Source organism: Cibotium barometz, chromosome 17 (genome assembly GCF_041138505.1).
Source record: "Cibotium barometz isolate CiBa-2024 chromosome 17, ASM4113850v1, whole genome shotgun sequence".
NCBI lineage: Eukaryota > Viridiplantae > Streptophyta > Polypodiopsida > Cyatheales > Cibotiaceae > Cibotium > Cibotium barometz.
Window position 1 is genome coordinate 52282049 of NC_141062.1, and position 18185 is coordinate 52300233.

At 42.4% G+C, this 18185-nt stretch overlaps 1 protein-coding gene across 2 annotated transcripts in view; it reads right to left on the reverse strand.

Annotated features, from left to right (window-relative positions):
• Nucleotides 1-12254, reverse strand: part of RFC2 (replication factor C 2) — a 52420-nt gene extending 40166 nt beyond the window's left edge. The window contains exons 1-5 of one of the 2 annotated variants that reach the window (XM_086811805.1): nucleotides 12107-12254; nucleotides 10406-10598; nucleotides 10195-10301; nucleotides 9981-10082; nucleotides 9663-9858 (exon numbers count right to left, since the gene is read on the reverse strand). In XM_086811805.1, coding sequence (XP_086667931.1) covers nucleotides 9663-9858; nucleotides 9981-10082; nucleotides 10195-10301; nucleotides 10406-10582 — 582 coding nt within the window. In that variant the 5' untranslated portion in view covers nucleotides 10583-10598; nucleotides 12107-12254. Of the gene's footprint in view, nucleotides 1-9662; nucleotides 9859-9980; nucleotides 10083-10194; nucleotides 10302-10405; nucleotides 10599-10736; nucleotides 10877-12106 lie in introns of those variants that run through there. The other variant, XM_086811804.1, reaches the window with a different exon arrangement.
• Nucleotides 12255-18185: the final 5931 nt, after the last annotated feature.

Sequence of the window (18185 nt, forward strand, 5' to 3'; positions counted from 1 at the left end):
TCCTTGCCACGGGACGACTATCCCAAATGTACATGTGTTACATTGTCTTCCTCTCTAGCATGGGACGGCTATCCACCATGCACTTTGCCATCATGAAATGCATGAGAGACATTTTCAGCCATATCTTGTTTATGCATATGAGCATCACTGTGTACATTCTCTTCTCCATGATTTACAATTATCTTGCAATTACATCCCGCATGGTACCTGTTTGGCTTGCCATATTGTCTAACAATGCTAAATGCTGGTGTTTGCAAGATTTTGGATCATCATCCTCGTAAGAAGAGAAGATCCTAGGCTCTGATACCAATGAGACTCCCCCGTTCGGGGTTGAGCACAATCTTGCCTTACACCTAAGCAATTAACACAATTAAACAAGTTGAAAATGGCACCACAAAATCAAGCTTAACAAAGTTGAAAATTGAAATCACTTGCACACTGCACTAGGGCCGGAAAGGGTCGACCTGTCACCATTTGGTCCCTTCACCAGTCTTGATCAGTGTTTCACACACTGAGCGGAACCAAAGGTGTGAACGGGGATTTTCCACAAAGAAAGCTGAAGCATCTACCGGCAAAGTTTGGCCTGAAAGATGGCTACACAACATGAGCAACATGGGAATTTAATCAGTTATGTGACTTATATGGTTTATAAGTCAATGTGTTCAGACATCATTAAAGTTTGGCCAGACATTGTATTGTGTGGGGCGTGGATCCATGGACATGTGGGACAGTTTGTCCCCCTAAAAGTCAGTAAAAGCTTCAGGGAGGAATACTTTTACAGTCTGGACACTAAAAGAGGTTCAGTTATTTCATTTATAGAGTGATTGGCTAAACAAAGCACAAATTTGGAGATTTTTAGCAGAAAAGGCCACTTTTGGCAAAAGGAAAAGCAAGAGCCTTATTTTGGAAGTTGGTCGACTCTATTTAAAAGGGGCTGGATCGTGGGGAGAAAAAAAGGGGCTGCTCTTGGAGAGATGCGTTCAAGTACAGGGCAGCAACAGTAGTGTGTTTGCTCTCTCTCTCTGGCTTTCGGACACCACGCCTATACCAGAGAGAGATGACAGAGATCAGAGCTCAGTTTCACAGAGAGGGTGCGGAGCGATTGGCTCGCTTCAGAGCACACAAAGGCATGTTCTTCAGGGAGCTGTGGACACCCCCTTCATTGATGTATACCATTTTATACCCCTGTATGGTACAGGATGGAGCTAGCTAGGTTGCATATACTCCATGCATATAGCTTTACATTATCAGCACTTTAGTCATCATGAGCATATAAGGCATTCGTTTGCATCAGGTCGAGACTGTTAGCACCAGCTGATAGCAGTATTAGCACCAGCCGACACAGTAGTATGACCAACCGACAGCCTTCTAGGCATTTATGGCCAGTCGTGAGCATCCAGGAGCTGGCTGACAGCAGCAAGGCTGGCCAACCAGCGTCATTCACATATATAAATAGGGGCGCATCCATTCAATCCATCATTATCTCAGATCAGCAGCACATAGATATCAGTTCAGCAACGCATTGAGCATCCATCTCCTCAGCGTTTCCTTCCCAAGCAACAAGGAGAGCATCAGCGTTTTCAGCATATAGACAGCATACATCAGTTCCAAGCATTCCCTTCCGTGTTTCCTTCCTAGGAGACAAGGGAAAGTCAGTGGGACAACAGTTCATCCAACATATAGTCTTCAAAGCAGCATATTCAGCATCATAGGCAGCATATTCAGCATCATAGTCATCATTCCTACCTCCTACATAGAGGGAAGCCGGCATCGAAGGGTGGACCTCGCATTGGAGCAAGGATCAATCCTCATCTTCAGCATTCAGTCCATCCATCTAATCCCGAGAAGGATCTTCATCTAGGACAACATCATAGATCTATTTAGATCTCATTGTAACCCATTCATCTAATATAGCTGCATTGCATTGCATTGCATTGACACTATCTGTCTATCTCTTAAGCATTATCAAGTGCAGTTAAGTTAGCCTAAGGTTGTGTTTACGACGGTCAATTCTCTCACATGTCACATTGGTATCAGAGCGTTACAGGGTAACCAACCTTAGATCATTTTCATTCCATCAGTCATTCAGTCAGACATCATGTTAATCGCTTCCGCACAGTTAAACCCAATTCTCAAAATCTTGCAAGCCATCCTTAGGGATTTTCCCTTAGGCATGCATTAGTAACCCATCCATCTGCATTCTTGCACAGCATATAGGGTTGCACATGGCTTGCATAGCAGACATCTTAGCAATCAGTCTTGCATCTGCAAAGCATACATGTTTGCCCATGAATTCTCTGGGGAGGAAGAATGACATCCATCATCAAAGGAGTACATCAAGTTTTGGGCTTCAACTAGCACCAGCAGGGGGTTCTCTTCCACAGAAGAAGACAGAAGTTTGCTCCAACATCGCCTCAGGAGGTTCAGAGTTTCAAGAACAACGGAGATGGTAGGTGAAAGGATTCCACAAACACGTCAGGGGTGACTCAAGTATTTCCAAGCAGTTTTAGTAGCATTTGCCATTCAGTTCCCGCAGTAGGCAAGTCTTTGGCTCAAAGGATTCAACTCCTACAGTCGACCTCAATCCCGACAGAAGAAGTCAGAAGGGGGCAGTGGTTCAGTGGAGAAGGATCACCAGAGGAGTTGAAAGGTTGCCAGGTATACCACCTAGCAACAGTTTAGCAGAGGGGACTGTCACGTGCACACCCATCAAGTGTACAAGTGGCATGGCATCATCAAGCATTAAACAGGACATTTAAGTATTATTCAGGCATATATCAACATGAGCATGTATATGGGGGTGTTTCAGCACCAACATCAACACTTTAGTCATCAGGAGCATATAAGGCATTCATTTGCATCAGGTCGGGACTGTTAGCACCAGCCGACAGCAATATTAGCACCAGCCAACAGCAGTAGCACCAGCCGACAGCCTTCTAGGCATTTATGGCCAGTCGTGAGCATCCAAGAGCTGGCCGACAGCAGCAAGGCTGGCCGACCAGCATCATTCACATATATAAATAGAGGCGCATCCATTCAGTCCATCATTATCTCAGATCAGCAGCACATAGATATCAGTTCAGCAACGCATTGAGCATCGATCTCCTCAATGTTTCCTTCCCAGGCAACAAGGAGAGCATCAGCGTTTTCAGCATATAGACAGCATACATCAGTTCCAAACATTCCCTTCAGCGTTTCCTTCCCAAGAGACAAGGGAAAGTCAGTGGGACAGCAGTTCATCCAGCATATAGTCTTCAAATCAGCATATTCAGCATCATAGTCATCATTCCTACCTCCTACATAGAGGGAAGCCGGCATCAAAGGGTGGACCTCAGCATTGGAGCAAGGAACAATCCTCATCTTCAGCATTCAGCCCATCCATCTCATCCCGAGAAGGATCTTCATCTAGGACAGCATCATAGATCGATTTAGATCTCATTGTAACCCATTCATCTAATATAGCTGCATTGCATTGCATTGACAATATCTGTCTATCTCTTAAGCATCATTAAGTGCAGTTAGTTAGCCTAAGGTTGTGTTTACGACGGTCAATTCTCTCACATGTCACATTTGGTCACGTTGATCATCCTTTATGTGGATGATCATCCTTTATGTGGATGACCTCATTCTCACTGGCGATCATGTGGAGCACATAGCAGTGACGAAGGCCGCCTTGTCAAAGGAGTTTGAGATGACCGACTTAGGCTTACTCCACTTCTTGGGATTGGGGATCTGGCAGACCCACAGGGGGTTCTTTGTCTCTCAGCAACGGTATGTTCATGAGTTGCTTGAGGCTTTCGGGATGGAGAACTGCACGCCTATCACGTCACCGATGGACCCGAACACGAAGCTTACAGTGAATGATCCTTGTAAGCCGGTTGATGCCTCTCTGTATCGGAAGCTGGTTGGTTCATTGATCTAGTTGTTGAACACCAAATTGGACTTGAGCTTTCCTGTGGGGCTGTTGAGCTCGTTCATGCAGACGCCTTTGAAGTCTCATTGGGACGTAGGATTGTAGATCTTGTGGTATCTGCAAGGTACTACTCTTGGACTCTTCTACGACACTAGAAGAGAAATTAAGGACCGAATCCGACTCCAAGGCTGGAGAGTGACTCAGATTGGGGAGGAGATCCAGACACGAGGAGATCTACATCAGGCTACAGTTTTACCCTCAACTCAGGAGCTGTTTCATGGAGCAGCAAGAGGCAGCCGACTATTGCCTTGTCGTCAACAGAGGTAGAGCACCGAGCTGCTTGTGGTGCTGCTTGCAAGGTTGTGTGGCTATGGTGCTGCTTGCAAGGTTGTGTGGCGAGATTGGGGTTCCACAAAAGGAGCCCAAGATCATCCAATGCGATAACCAGAGCTGCATCGCTATTGCTTGGAACCCAATCTTTCATGCTTGGGCCAAGCACATAGAGATGCAATATCACTTTGTTCGTGACAAGATTTTGGCTGGTGACATCTTGCTTGTTTATTGTTCAACGAAGGACAATGCGACGGACCTCTTCACGAAGTCCCTACCTCAGGCTATGCTCCGATAACACTCCAGCTCACTAGGGTTGGTTCCACATCCAAGAGCTAAGAGGGGGTGTTAGCAGTCATCTCCTGTCTGTACATTACACCAAGGCCTCTATTGTGGGTGTGCCCACCATGTTTTGTTGTTCCCCCATTTTTCCTCACTTTCCATGTATTTTTTCCCATTTTTCTGGGTGTGGGAGGACTGTCGACTGTATCAAATGCTGACCGACTAATCCCTTTGCTACCCGACCTGCTGCGCAGCGTTGGCTGACTGGCTTATTTCTGGTCGTGAGTTTTTTTTTGTGCTGGTCGTGAGCATCTGGTTGCTGTCGACCTGTTTTGGGCTGGCCGACCAGCAACCTAGGGCCATATAAAACATGGTCACCATGAAACTCGTTTCGATGGCTTTGAAACTCGTTTCACGTTTCACTGTTGAAACGTTTCATGTGCACATTGAAACCATATCGTTTCATGTGGGGAAAAAGGTTGTGATTTTGTGTGCTTTTTAGCTTTTATAATTCTTTCTCTTTCCTTCTTTCATCCTATTTGTTCTTTTCTCCTCTTTTGTATGTCTTCTTTGTTTAATGATGATAAATATGCTAATATCATCTTATAACTACTGGCTAGCACCTTCACATTTTATGTATATGATCGTTTCAGTCCAACGTTTCATTGTCCACCTACCTGGTGTTGAAACGTTTTGTTCCAAAATAAATCGTTTCAGCATCATTTCGTTTCGATACAGTGACCTTGATATAAAATGGCCCCTACTCCCCACACTTGCCATTGTACCATTCCGGGATTTTTCTAGTGTATATACAGAGTTTATACAGCTTCTCTCTTCCTCTCTCATCTGCGTTTTGCTCTCTTCTCTACAGCAGTTGTCTTCATTCCCGCTGTGCATTCTGACATCTACAACCTCTCATTATGCCTCTACCACACATGCCACTTCCTCTCGTAGGCTGCCTCCTATACCACTTGAAAACCTTCCCAAAGAGCATATGCATAAAGTATGGAGCATGAACGAAATGTGCCTACTTTGGATACAGGGAAGCGACCAGCCATGGCACACTTTCTTATGGATTTCTCGGACGAGATAAATTCTTATATGGCAATTTTAGTTTACATGGATGCATATCATGTTTTTGATTCATTGGCCAAAATGCCTATAAACTATGTGTAATAAAAATGCTTCTGGAGTACCAAGATCTCCAAGTCTGGATATGCATGTGAAGAGTTGTATTTTGATTTGAGCCAAGCATCCACCATAGTGACCTAGGCCAGCTAGGAGTGCAATTGGTAGTCATCTTGCTCCCAAATACTAGATGGCCCGAACTTCACCAGCCGTTAATGATTCGTGAAGAGAGCCAAGGACCCAATCGGGCTTAGAGCAACATGCATGAAGAGCAACTTGCTCCCCAAGATGGAACAGCCCAAACTTCACCGCCCTCAAATTAGAAGGGAATTATTTGGGGAGAGAAGCTAAGGATCTAGTTGAGGCTTGGAGCAAGTTAGCCCAAATCAGCTAAATGACATCGGTGAACCTCAAGATTTAATCGGGACTAGCTAAATGACATGGACGAACCTCGTTATTTAGTTCAAATGAGCTAAATGACCTAGACGAGTTAAAAGGATATCAGTCTTACCAATATGGTTCTCTCATTGATATGAGATATATGAACTGAGTTTTTGGAGATAATGGTTGGCTCTTGTGCTCGTATCTAATATAGTAAGTATATGGCAAGGACGATTCGAAGTATGGATTATTCATTGTCACATGCGGAAGCTCTAGGAGTCTTCTTTCAACCCTAAACACCATCCTGGAACATGCTTGATGCAAAACGCATACAGAAGAAAAGAGAAGAGAGAGAGATGGCTGAGTATTCAATATATTCATAGTACAAAAAGGTGTACAAGTCTTGGCCAGCCATAGGCTACCTTCAAAAGGTGGTGAAACACCTAATCTAAGTCTAAATCCTTGACTCAACTCCTAAAGAACTGAATGATCTAAGCCTTGAGCCAATGTGCCCTTTTATAAGACTGAAAACCCTTTATGGACTGGCTGACCTGCTGTCTGCCAGTTCCAGGACAAAAATTCCATTAAAAGCTACAGCCGCGACAGAGAGTATGCTTTCGTAAGCTGGCCGAGACAGCCTCCTGCGTCCTCCATAAAGTCTTCCTGCCCCAAACCAGTAGCACAAGCTCAGAAATTTGGTCCTTAACAGGTTCTTTATCTGTTGCCCCTTCAAGGATTAGCCTTGGGATTAGCCAACACAGGTCTTGCACATGACATCCCCCTCTGCTAAACTTGATGACAGGATTCCAAATTCTATTCTTGGATGAATGTCATCATCCCATTGTCCATTCCTGGATTCCCAAATCTGTCATCCTTTCCTTCTTAGCAACCTTTTCACTAAAAACCCAACCCCATATCCAAATCCACTCCAACTCTAATAAAGATCTATGCATCTGTTCCATCCTGCTCCGGAATGGATGATTGATCTTATGTGTTGATTTTAAACCAAGATTTTTTTGTAAAGCAATAAACACTGCCCTTGAGCTATAAGCCGAGCGGTAAGCCCTTGCTCAATGGATTCGAAGGGGTACACTGATAAGAATCTTGGATACTCCTCAATAGTGTTTCTGGCCTTAGGGCCATATCTCCTTAAGATCTAATAGCACCGATGTTTTGCCCCTAGCACCATAATTTAGGGACATAGCTAGGTAAGGAGTAGGGCATAAATGTTTTTTTCCTGAAGGAGTTAGTGTACTCCTTAGTAGTGTTTTTTGGCCCTAGGGCCATATCCACCTAAGAACTAATAGCACCAATGTTTTGGCCCTAGGGCTAGGGACACAAATAGGACACAAATGTTTTTGCCTTAAGGAGTTAGTGTACTCCTTAGTAGTGTTGTTGGCCCTAGGTCCATATCTACCCAAGAGCTAAAAGCACTAATTTTTATGCCCTAGGGACACAACTAGATAAGGGTTAGGGAACAAATGTTTTTACCTTAAGGAGTTAGTGTACTTCTCACTAGTGTACTTGGCCTAGACTCATATCTACCTAGGAGCTAATAGCACCAATGTTTTGGAAATAGTGCCACACTTTAGGGATACAATTAGGTAAAGACTAGGGCACAAATGTTTTTTCCTTAACGAGTTAGTGTACTCCTCAACAGTGTGTTTGGCCCCAAGGCCATATCTACCTAACAGAGCTAGAAGCACCGAAGTTTTGGCCATAGGTTCTAGACACAACTAGGTATATAGGCTAGGACACAAATGTTTTGGCCCTAGGATCATTTCTGCCTAAGAGCAAAAAGAACTGATGTTTTGGCCTTAGGGACATACCTTAGGAGACACAATGAAGTAAGGGCACAAATGTTTTTGCCTTAAGGAGTTAGTGTATTTCACAGTAATGTTTTTATTCCCAAGAGAGAAAAGCACTTATGTTTTGGCCCTAGGGCCATACATAAGGGACACAACTAGGTATGGGGAGTAAGGCACAAATGTTTTTTCCTTAAGGAGTTAGTGTAGTACTAGTACCTCACTCCACCTCTTTGTAGGATCAGCCTCCCTTGGAACCATTGCCTGAAAGCCTTTCCTGGTGTGCCCCAAGTGGCACCCGACTCACACACCTGCCATTCCCCTTGGTTCTTGTGGAACACCACCAACCAAGCTCTTGGGAGCTTCTTCTATGTCTTGTGTTCCTTTCCTTGGACTGTGCACCTTCATCTAGGACTGAATCAGTGTTTAACCTTGCTGAGCCTCATGCTATAATACCAATGTCACGTGCGGAAGCTCTAGGAGTCTTCTTTCAGCCCTAAACACCATCTTGGAACTTGCTTGATGCAAAATGCATACAAAAGAAAGAGAGAAGAGCGAGAGATAGCTGAGTATTCAGTATATTCATAGTGTACAAAAAGGTGTACAAGTCTTGGCCAGCCATAGGCTGCCTTCAAAAGGTGGTGAAACACCTAATCTAAGTCTAATTCCTTGACTCAGCGCCTAAAGAACTGAATGATCTAAGCCTTGAGCCAATATGCCCTTTTATAGGGCTGAAAACCCTTTATGGACTGGCCAACCTGCTGTCAGCCAGTTCCAAGACAAAAATTCCATTAAATGCTGCAGCAGACAAAGAGTATGCTTTTGTAAGCTGGCCAACAACCTCCTGTGTCCTCCGTAAAGTCTTCCTGCCCCAAACCAGTAGCACGAGCTCCAAAATCTGATCCTTAACAGGTTCTAATCAGGGATTAGCCAACACGTCTTGCAGATGACATTCATAGCTTGTGTGGTTTCCTGTAATATAGATTTTTTCATTGCTTACATGGATTTCTTATTCTCTTGGATCTATGAATTCAAAGGCACATTCAGCTCTTGTGCATGTGCCCTTGCTCTCGGTGATTGTGCATTGGTCAGATACTACTTGGCCATTGTTCTGCTTAATACCTAGTAGAGTCAAGGACTATCGAATTTACATGTGTAGGGCTTTTCAAGCTGTTTCAAAATTGAGGTCCTTTGAGAAGCTAACGCGGATGTCATTAGCCTATACATTTACCCATTTTCATATGAGAATGGGATCTGGTGGATTTCAAGATTATCCCATACAAGAACCATGGCACTCGAAACATGGTTATGGTGCCACAGCCTATACATTTAAACATGAGGATGGGACCTGGTGGATTTCAAGATGCCCAAAAGATTATGGGTGTCCAAGCTTTGGGAATGGGGGATTATCCGATACAAGAACCATGGCACTTGAAACATGGTTATGGTGCCAACCACAAGACATTGGTCAAAGAGAATGGTTTTGCAACAGTTTGTTCGCATGGAAAGAACAACCGGTCAAGCCCCAAAATATGAAGAAGGATTTGCATGAAAACAAGCACTTATTGGGCTGTCCACACTCACTTATAACCCGATGGACAAATTATTACATGAGCACCACCATGTTTTGAAGGCTTCACGCTCGCTTTAATAAGATTGGACATTTTATAGGTTGGGCACCCGGTGAGTAAAAAAATTCAGACATATTGGGCTGTTTATTGATATTTGGGGCACCCAAGACATGTAAAAGCAGATAGACGCACATATCCCTCAAACGCGATACCATTCAAAATTAATTAAATTGATGCACTGCAATGACATACATTTTCTGCTTGAACAACACGAAGCAGCCGATCCAAAATGTCCCGGTCCGAAAGCCTTGAAAACCTCACAATTGCACATCTGCTCTGAATTGGCTCGATAATCTTTGCAGAAGTATTGCAAGCCAAAGCAAATCTTGTGGTATTGGAATAAATTTCCATGGTTCGTCGAAGCGCCTGCTGTGCTCCACTTGTCATGCTGAAGCCCATAAAATGTTAACATTGAATCTAAACCAAATCCATGCATGACTTCCCCGGAAGATATACAAATAACAAAAACAAATGGCATGGTTGTTCAAGAATCTGAGGCCAAAAAAAAACCTGTCAGCTTCATCTAATAGAATGATTTTCTGCCTTCCCGGAGGCAATGTAACCTTCTTCTGTGCAAACATCTTTATCTTGTTCCGGACAACATCAATCCCCCTGAATGAAGAAGAGCTCTTTCTTGTGAGTGCAATGCACTTAACTCATAGTGCATCCATTCAACAAGTAGCCGGAAGAATTTTTCCAAATGTTACATGCCAAGAAGAGTTACCTATCATCAGAAGCATTAAGCTCAAGAACAGCTTCCTTGAAATTTGCTCCTAAAAGCTCATGCGCAAGTGCAAGGATACTCGTTGTCTTTCCTGTTCCTGGAGGCCCCTGAAAATCTGTCAAGGAAACTTTGAAGACAGGAAGATGCACCTTAAAGCCTAGTGGATGGTGATTATGGATGGTGATTAGTGTCTTCATTATAGTTTAGATACGGCAAAGATGAGATTGGGCATGTTGCCGTCTCTCGCAATAACCTGCAGCCTAGAGACAGCATCCTCATTCCCCACAATATCCGATATCTTGTGAGGCCTGTACTTCTCCACCCATGGTAGGTCATAATCTTTTGCTAAGAAGGTAGCAGGGTTACTGGCTGAGGAAGCTGCAGCCATGTTCCAGATCTGTATTCTGCATAATAAAAACAACCAGAATGTTTTAAAACCCTTGAAGGAGCAAAATAGTTGCACGGCTTCGTTGAAAGACCCAACAGCAAGGAATAAGGAGGACAAGCAGCTAGCAAGTGTAGCGGACAGGTCAAGTTCAAACCTTGCAAAGCAGGTTTTTGTGCAATTCCAAGCTGAGATCAATTAAAAATTATTGAAATTCACAATCAATGTCTCAGATTCGTCGACAGACAAATTAAATCTGTACTTGAAGCTCCACCTTCACCCCGCACATGGCCAAACCCCTTTAACTTGCAACTTTAAGTGCTGAACAATAGCCCTTCTCCACTGTTTAAAGAAGCCCTCAACAAACCATGGCCAAACCCCTTTAACTCGCAACTTTAAGTGCTGAACACAAGCCCTTCTCCACTGTTTAACCAACCAGGCCAACTCTTTCTTTTGAAGAGCTACTGTTGAGTGCCTCTGACTTGCCGACATTAAACTTTTTATTCCAAATTCCAGCATCACAATATTGGCCCGCCTCCATTATCTGAGTGGGGGGAGCACAGACCAAGCCCCCAGTAGGACTTGACCTGCCGCTTGCCTAAAGTTTATATCAACCTTTCCCACAAGCTTGTGCTTTAAAGCTCCGACAGCTACGCAAGTGGAATCTCCTTCTCGTTTGCAAGAGGGAAATTGTCCAGCCCTTTTCTTCCTATTCGGTCCACACCAAGTGTCTTTGATGCACGCATAATTTAAACTAAAGAGCAAAAGCAAGTCACGCATGCACAAAGTTGTACTGACTACATTGCTGAGGGTGATTGAAAAAGACCATGTAACAGCAGTGGTAGGCAAAGGTGAATGAAGAGCAGCACGGGGGGTCTATTTATAGGAAGGCTTCCTAGTAGATCTAATCCCAACAAACTTTCAGTTATAAGGCAATAGTGCCCCATGCAATGAGTGGAAGACCAAGGCTACCCTGTTCCTTCAGTACTGTTGATGCTGCATTGTAGTCCAAAGCTTTTATGCTTTCAGGGCACGGTAAGACTGAGAGATCTAAAACGTGAGTTTGTAGCCTTTACCTCGAACTGCTAGCAAGAGAGGCTGTGGCAAACATAGATGAAGAAAATGCAATCTTTGGTCGGCTTTGATGACAGAAACCTCACATGTTCGAATAGTTGAATTCGGATATTATATGCCATAGTGCCCTCACTATCACATGCATCAGGCCCCAGATTCATGACTGCGGTCATGTACAGGATAGGTTAGGAGCCCTATTGATCGGCCATTGAGCACTGGGGTGATGGGAGATTCTAGTGCCCTGGGACATTATGAGTTCTAATTTGAATAGAAGAGTACATGTATCAAACTTCAAAGAATAACCTAAGAGCCCGACCCTAGCAATGGCGTTGAAGCAAGCGAATCATCAGAAACCCTGCCAAACTGATAAAATGCATAGAAGGAGAAGAAACCTAGAAACAGCGAAAATTCGCAGAAACCCTAGAACACCTGCCAAATGGTAAAGCTTAGTACCTGGAGATATGGTCGACGGCGAGACAAAACAGAAGCTCGTGATGCTCCACACGAGAGTGTGTGTAGGCGCCAAATTCCAAGCTTAAGTAGTCCCGCGCAAGGCAACTTATTAAGCCATACACAAACAAGATTTTCTCGTAGTAGTAACAATTTCAATAAACAAAAAATAAGAATTTGTAAGAGAGAGAGAGAGAGAGAGAGAGAGAGAGGTATTAACGTCGGTAGAATGCAACACGAGGGCATATACGACCAACGAGAAAAGAAGATACTAAAAAAGATTTTTTGTTTTTCTCTTTCTTTTCTCGTTTAGTATGCTTAATTTGATACATGATAACACCTTAGATTCTCAAAAAGAATAACATATAAGGAGTTTTCAAAATGCCAAAATGAAAGATCAAGTAGAGTATATAACTCTAAATATTATTGTCAGCATGAGACGAATGTTGTGCCCCCATCATTCTTTTGGCAATAGCCATTCAATTCTTAAAAAGCAACAGACATTGATGGTATCTTTATAGTGTGAGAGAAATGGCTCTTCTAAGACGAGTTATAGTATCATTAGATGACTTGTCGATCAAGTCCAAGCTTTAGAAGCTTTATGCATGGCCTATGTTGAGTTTTATATGCTTCATATTTTGCTAAGACATTCTCCACAAAAGCAAAGCAAATTGATATATTTGAAATCTATGCAATGCTTAAGCAAGCCAAAGCATTGGTCGATACTATACTATGTTGAGAAGCATGCACAAGGGTGCTAGAATTAGATCTATCTAAGGAGTCATCAAAGTTGCTACCATTAGTTTAGCTAAGCATTACTTCTAATTAAGGAGTCACCAAAGTTGCCACCATTAGTTGTAGCTAAACATTACTTATGACATTGTGGGAAGGCAAAAAGACTCATTCTTCCTCGACTTGAGTTGATGTACACCCATTCAAAAATGAACAAATATCAAGTATTATTTGGTAAGTTGATGCAAGTAATCATGTATGACAATCTATCCCAAATTGTGAGCGCGAAGCTCGACAAGAAGAACTTCCAAACATGGAAGTTTTGGATGAGAAACTTCTTTCATAGAAAAGGATATTGAGAGTTTGTTTCAAGTCATGAGAAGGAGTCGAAGCTACCGAGAGAAAATGCCACTCCTCAATAGGTGCATACCTTTAAAGCATGGCATAAGATAGCCAACAAAGTCATATAGCATGTCATGATGCTATAATTGGTCATATACAGGATGCATCGACATCGAAGAATACATGGGATGCCTTGGTTAAATTGTATAGCACAAGTACCAAGATGTAGTTAAGTCAAGATCTGCATAATATGTAGAGGAATAAGATGGGCACTCACTCTTGAAAGTGAAAGGGCTTGGAAATGCCCGCCTCACCTCTATTGGCCTCTATTGGAGTTTCAACTGATGGTGACTCAGTGTATGTCACATTGAATAGGCTTTGCAAAAGAGCATCAGTTTTGGACATCTATTTAAACTTGGGAAAATTTCAAAAAACTTTGAGGACCTTATAGCCCTTTTGATGAATGTCGAGAGAGTAAATCATCCTCCAAAAATACATAGGCGCACATGGACACAAATAGAGATAGAGAGACATATCTTCATGTAGAGGCCAGGGTGTAGGCCATTTTGGAAACAAAATTCATGGTCAACCAACAACAAAAAACAAACAAGTGGAAGAGGCCTATCTAGACATAAGAGAGCCAAAGAGGCACTTTACATGCAGGTATACCTCGTATAGCAAAATGGGGTTGGCAGAAAGGAAGAATAAGCATATTGTAGAAGTTTTTTTCCCATGCATTGATAAATGAGAAAGGAATGCCTCACTATTTATGGGCTAAAACAATAGCAACAGTTTATATAGATATACAGGTGGGCTTTTGGAGGATTCTACTATGTACAAGCGCATTGTAGGGAGTTTGATTTATATGACTATCACCAGGCCATATTCAATAAGTCGGTTTATATACATGCCTAGAGGAAGCCACACTTGGATGTGGCTAGGAGGATAATCAAATACATAAAGTCCACAATACACTTGGATGTGGCTAGGAGGATAATCAAATACATAAAGTCCACAATACACTTGGATGTGGCTAGGAGGATACTCAAGTACATAAAGTCCACAATACACTTGGATGTGGCTAGGAGGATACTCAGGTACATAAAGTCCATGATACACTACGGACTTTTTTATGAGACTAGGGTACAAGTATAGCTACATGGGTATACAGATGCAGATTGGGTTGGTAGTGTCTCAAGCAAGAGATCTATTAGCAATTTTATGTTTTCTTTTGGGAGTGTCGTTGTTAGTAGCTAGAGCAATAGAAGCAACCAACAATCACTTTCTCGAGTACAAAGGCTGAGTAAAGGGAGTGTTGTTTTGTCGAGCTCAAAGGCTGAGCAAAGTTTTGTTGAGTACGAAGGTTGAGTATAAAGGGGTACTATTACGATGGCAACATGTGAAGTAGCTTGGTTATATAAGCTTCTTGCTATAGATATGGGTGAGCCCATGGATAGGGCTATTGTCATTTATTGTGAGCCCATGGATAGTGCTATTATCATTTACTGTGATAATAATGTATCATGCTAGGACGAAGCACATTAAGGTGCATTATCAGTTTATGAGGGCAAAGGTTATAGCAAGTGATGTGGATGTGGTATATGTCAACATAGAGGATTAGGCACATCTTCACAAAGGTATTGGATACGGATATGGTGTACGTCAGCTAGAGGAATACGCAGCTGCTAATATCTTCACAAAGGCATTGGATATAAAGAAGCTCCACAAGTTCATGAGCTTACCTAGAGTGTAAGGTATAGAGTTGAGCTTGAGGGGGAGTGTTAAGATGTCGAGCTCAATTAGTGAAAATATGGATGACATGCAAGGATGACAACTCTGTTGAGATGTTAAGCTCAATATGAGTTGACACTCATGAGGCGCTTGCATAGTTCGACATTTACATCACTGGCGAGTTTGGCAGCTGGCACCGACATATCTTCGCCAAAGATTCTACAGGTAGATTACACTGACTAGTCCACACCTACCCACTCCACTTAGCATGTTCACATTATGGACCGCTTGTATATACTCTATTATGTGTGTTAGTCACTTTATCTTCTTTGTAGACCTCTTTTATTGTGTGAAGAAGAAGAGCAATTTTCAGCCTATCACCTTGTGTGTTCTCTTCTAGGGTTGTGTGAGTGTGTGTGCTTGCAAGAGCTCAAGCTCTCTTCTCCTGTGCATCTTTTCATGGTATCAGAGCTTGGTTCATGATAAGGGCTCAGTAGCAAGCAAGAGAAGCACTGGAATTGATATAAGGAGCTACATGGCAACTATATTATTTGTTGGACATAGTTTTTTGGGCCAAAAATGCATTTCACGTGTGTCTAGACCTCCGTTTTTCAGTTCGTAAAACAACAGGCATTCATGGACACTGCGAGTAAGTCTCGATTCTCTACAGAACTCTGTTTTTGGAACTGCACGAAGGGCGATTTGTTGTGTAGACACTGTGTGTACTTCAAAGATGTCTCAAAGTTTCCATTGGGTGTATGTATGCAAATTGAGGTCATTGGTTGTGACAGTTTGGGTGCAATATAGTACCGTTGCAAAGAATACAACAGTTTATGTGCAGGTCAAATAAGAGTGCTGTTTTTGGTAAATTTGTGTTTGTAGAGAAGATGTCGAATGATGGAATAAACCAGATTGTTGCAGAGAAGTTTCATAAGAATAACTTCCATGCTTGGAGGTTTAGATTGACAAATTTCTTGATGGGAAAAGGTTACTAGGACTACAGTGAAGGTGAATATGAGGAGGCACCAGAGATACCGAAGATCAATCCAATTGCTACAGATGTAAAAGAATTTAAGGATTGGAATCAAGGAGCAAGGAAAGTCGTGTATTTACTTTCTATCAGCATACAGGACACTATGATTGGGCATATACAGGATACCAAGTCACCTAAGGAGGCATGGGACACCTTGGTGAAGCTGTATGAAACTAACACCAAGGCACAGAAGATTCAATTGTGGAATCCCGTGTCAATTGGTGTTTCCATTGATGATGATGATAAGGCGGAAGTGTGTCTACGTGGTCTCGAGCCACAATACAAGGCGTTTAAGACATCTATTCAAACTCGAGAGAACATTCCCAACTTCACAGATTTGGTGTCAATGCTGATCATTGAAGAGAAGAATTTGGGTGAAGATCAACAACCTTCACAAAACAAAAACAGTTCAGAGCAGCAGGCCTTCTACACAAGTGCAGGTAGAGGTCATGGATGTGGCCAAGGTGGTGGCCGAACAGGTAATCAAAATTATGGTTTAGTAGCAGCAACAGTCCCAAGATTTGCAACAACAACACACAAGTGGAAGAGGCCAGTTTAGAGGCAAGGGGAGTCAACGAGATCGTGGTAATTGGCAAAGGCACCATAATGATATACGAGGTTGTTTTTATGTGCAGGGCAGATTGCTATAAGAAGCAGAGTGACATGCGAAATGAAAAAGTGCAACAAAACAACTATGTATCCTCTAACAGAAATAATGAGGCTAATGAGAGATTGTTTATTATGCAACATGTAGTTAATGTTGTGTCTGGAAATGATGTAGCAGCATGTAAGGATGATGTATGGTATGTTGATTTAGGTGCTTCGAACCACATGACAAGTCATGGTGAGTGGTTCAAGGAAATGAAGAGTCTTGAAAGACCAAGTTTTGTTGAAACAAGGGATGCACTACTCATCCGATTGCCCATGTTGGAGATGTGCCATTGTTTATGCAGGATGGCAAGCTGAAGTACGTTGCAGATGTACTTTACATTCCAAACATTACAAAGAATCTAGTTTCTGTTGGCCAGATGATTGAGCAGGGTTTGCAGGTCCAATTTAACCCTGATGGCTGTTATGTAAAAGACTTTAAAGATGAGTGCAAGTTGGTTGCAAAAGGCAACAAAGTGGGCACAATGTTTACATTGAATGTAAATATGCCTAAAGTGAGTGCTACAATGTTTACATTGAATGTAAATATGCCTAAAGTGAGTGCTACAATGTTTGCAAATGGTTCAAGAGTTGTTGTAGATACAAACATTTGGCATAAGAGAATTGGGCATGTAAATGTGCAAAGAACTAAAGAAATTGTGACAAGGCTGCCTAAGTTTAAGGTTGAAGGTATACAGAAAGTATGTGAAGCATGTCAATTTGGAAAACAAACAAAGCATGTATTTCCACATGACAAAAATGTGAGCAGAAATGTACTAGATGTTGTGCATTCATATGTATGAGATCCTACGAAGACTATGTCTATGGGTGGCTGCAGGTACTACTACGTAACATTCATTGATCACCACACACAAGAAAAGTGTGGGAATATTTCATGAAGGAGAAGAGTGAAGTGCACTCATTTTCAGAATTTCAGAGTGATGAATGAAAAACAGATAGGAAAGCATGCGAAGTGCCTAAGGTCAAATGGAGGGAGAGAATACTTCTCCAATGAGTTGTCTAAATTCTTGCGAAATAATGGCATTCAGAGACAATTTACATGTAGATACACTCCGCAACAAAATGGAGTTACTGACCAAAAAAACAAGCACATTGCAAAGATAGCACGAACATTGATGGGGCAGAGAAGAATATGCCGCATAGCTATTGGGTTGAGGCTGCATCTTAATATCATGAACAGGACTCCTACTGTAGCCATACATGATGTAACGTCACAGGAGAAGTTTATTGGCAAGAATCATGATTTGTCTCACTTGAAATTTTTTGGATTTATTGCATATGTGCATATGCCAGATGAGTTGCGTACCAAGTTGGATACAAAGGCAGAAAAATGTGTGTTTATTGGGTATTCCCTTGAGCAAAAGGGATATAGATGCTATAATCCTGCTACATGTGAATTGAGGGTAAGCAAGAATGTTGTATTTGATGAGATTAGTTGGTATGCTGCTGAAAAAGATGCTGTTGGGGCTGATATAAGTGGAAACGTGGTTGCACAGAATGCAAGTCAGCAATCACAGTCATTAAGTGGACTAGGAGAGTCCTCATCTAGTGGTTCTGTTGTTGATAGACCATGGA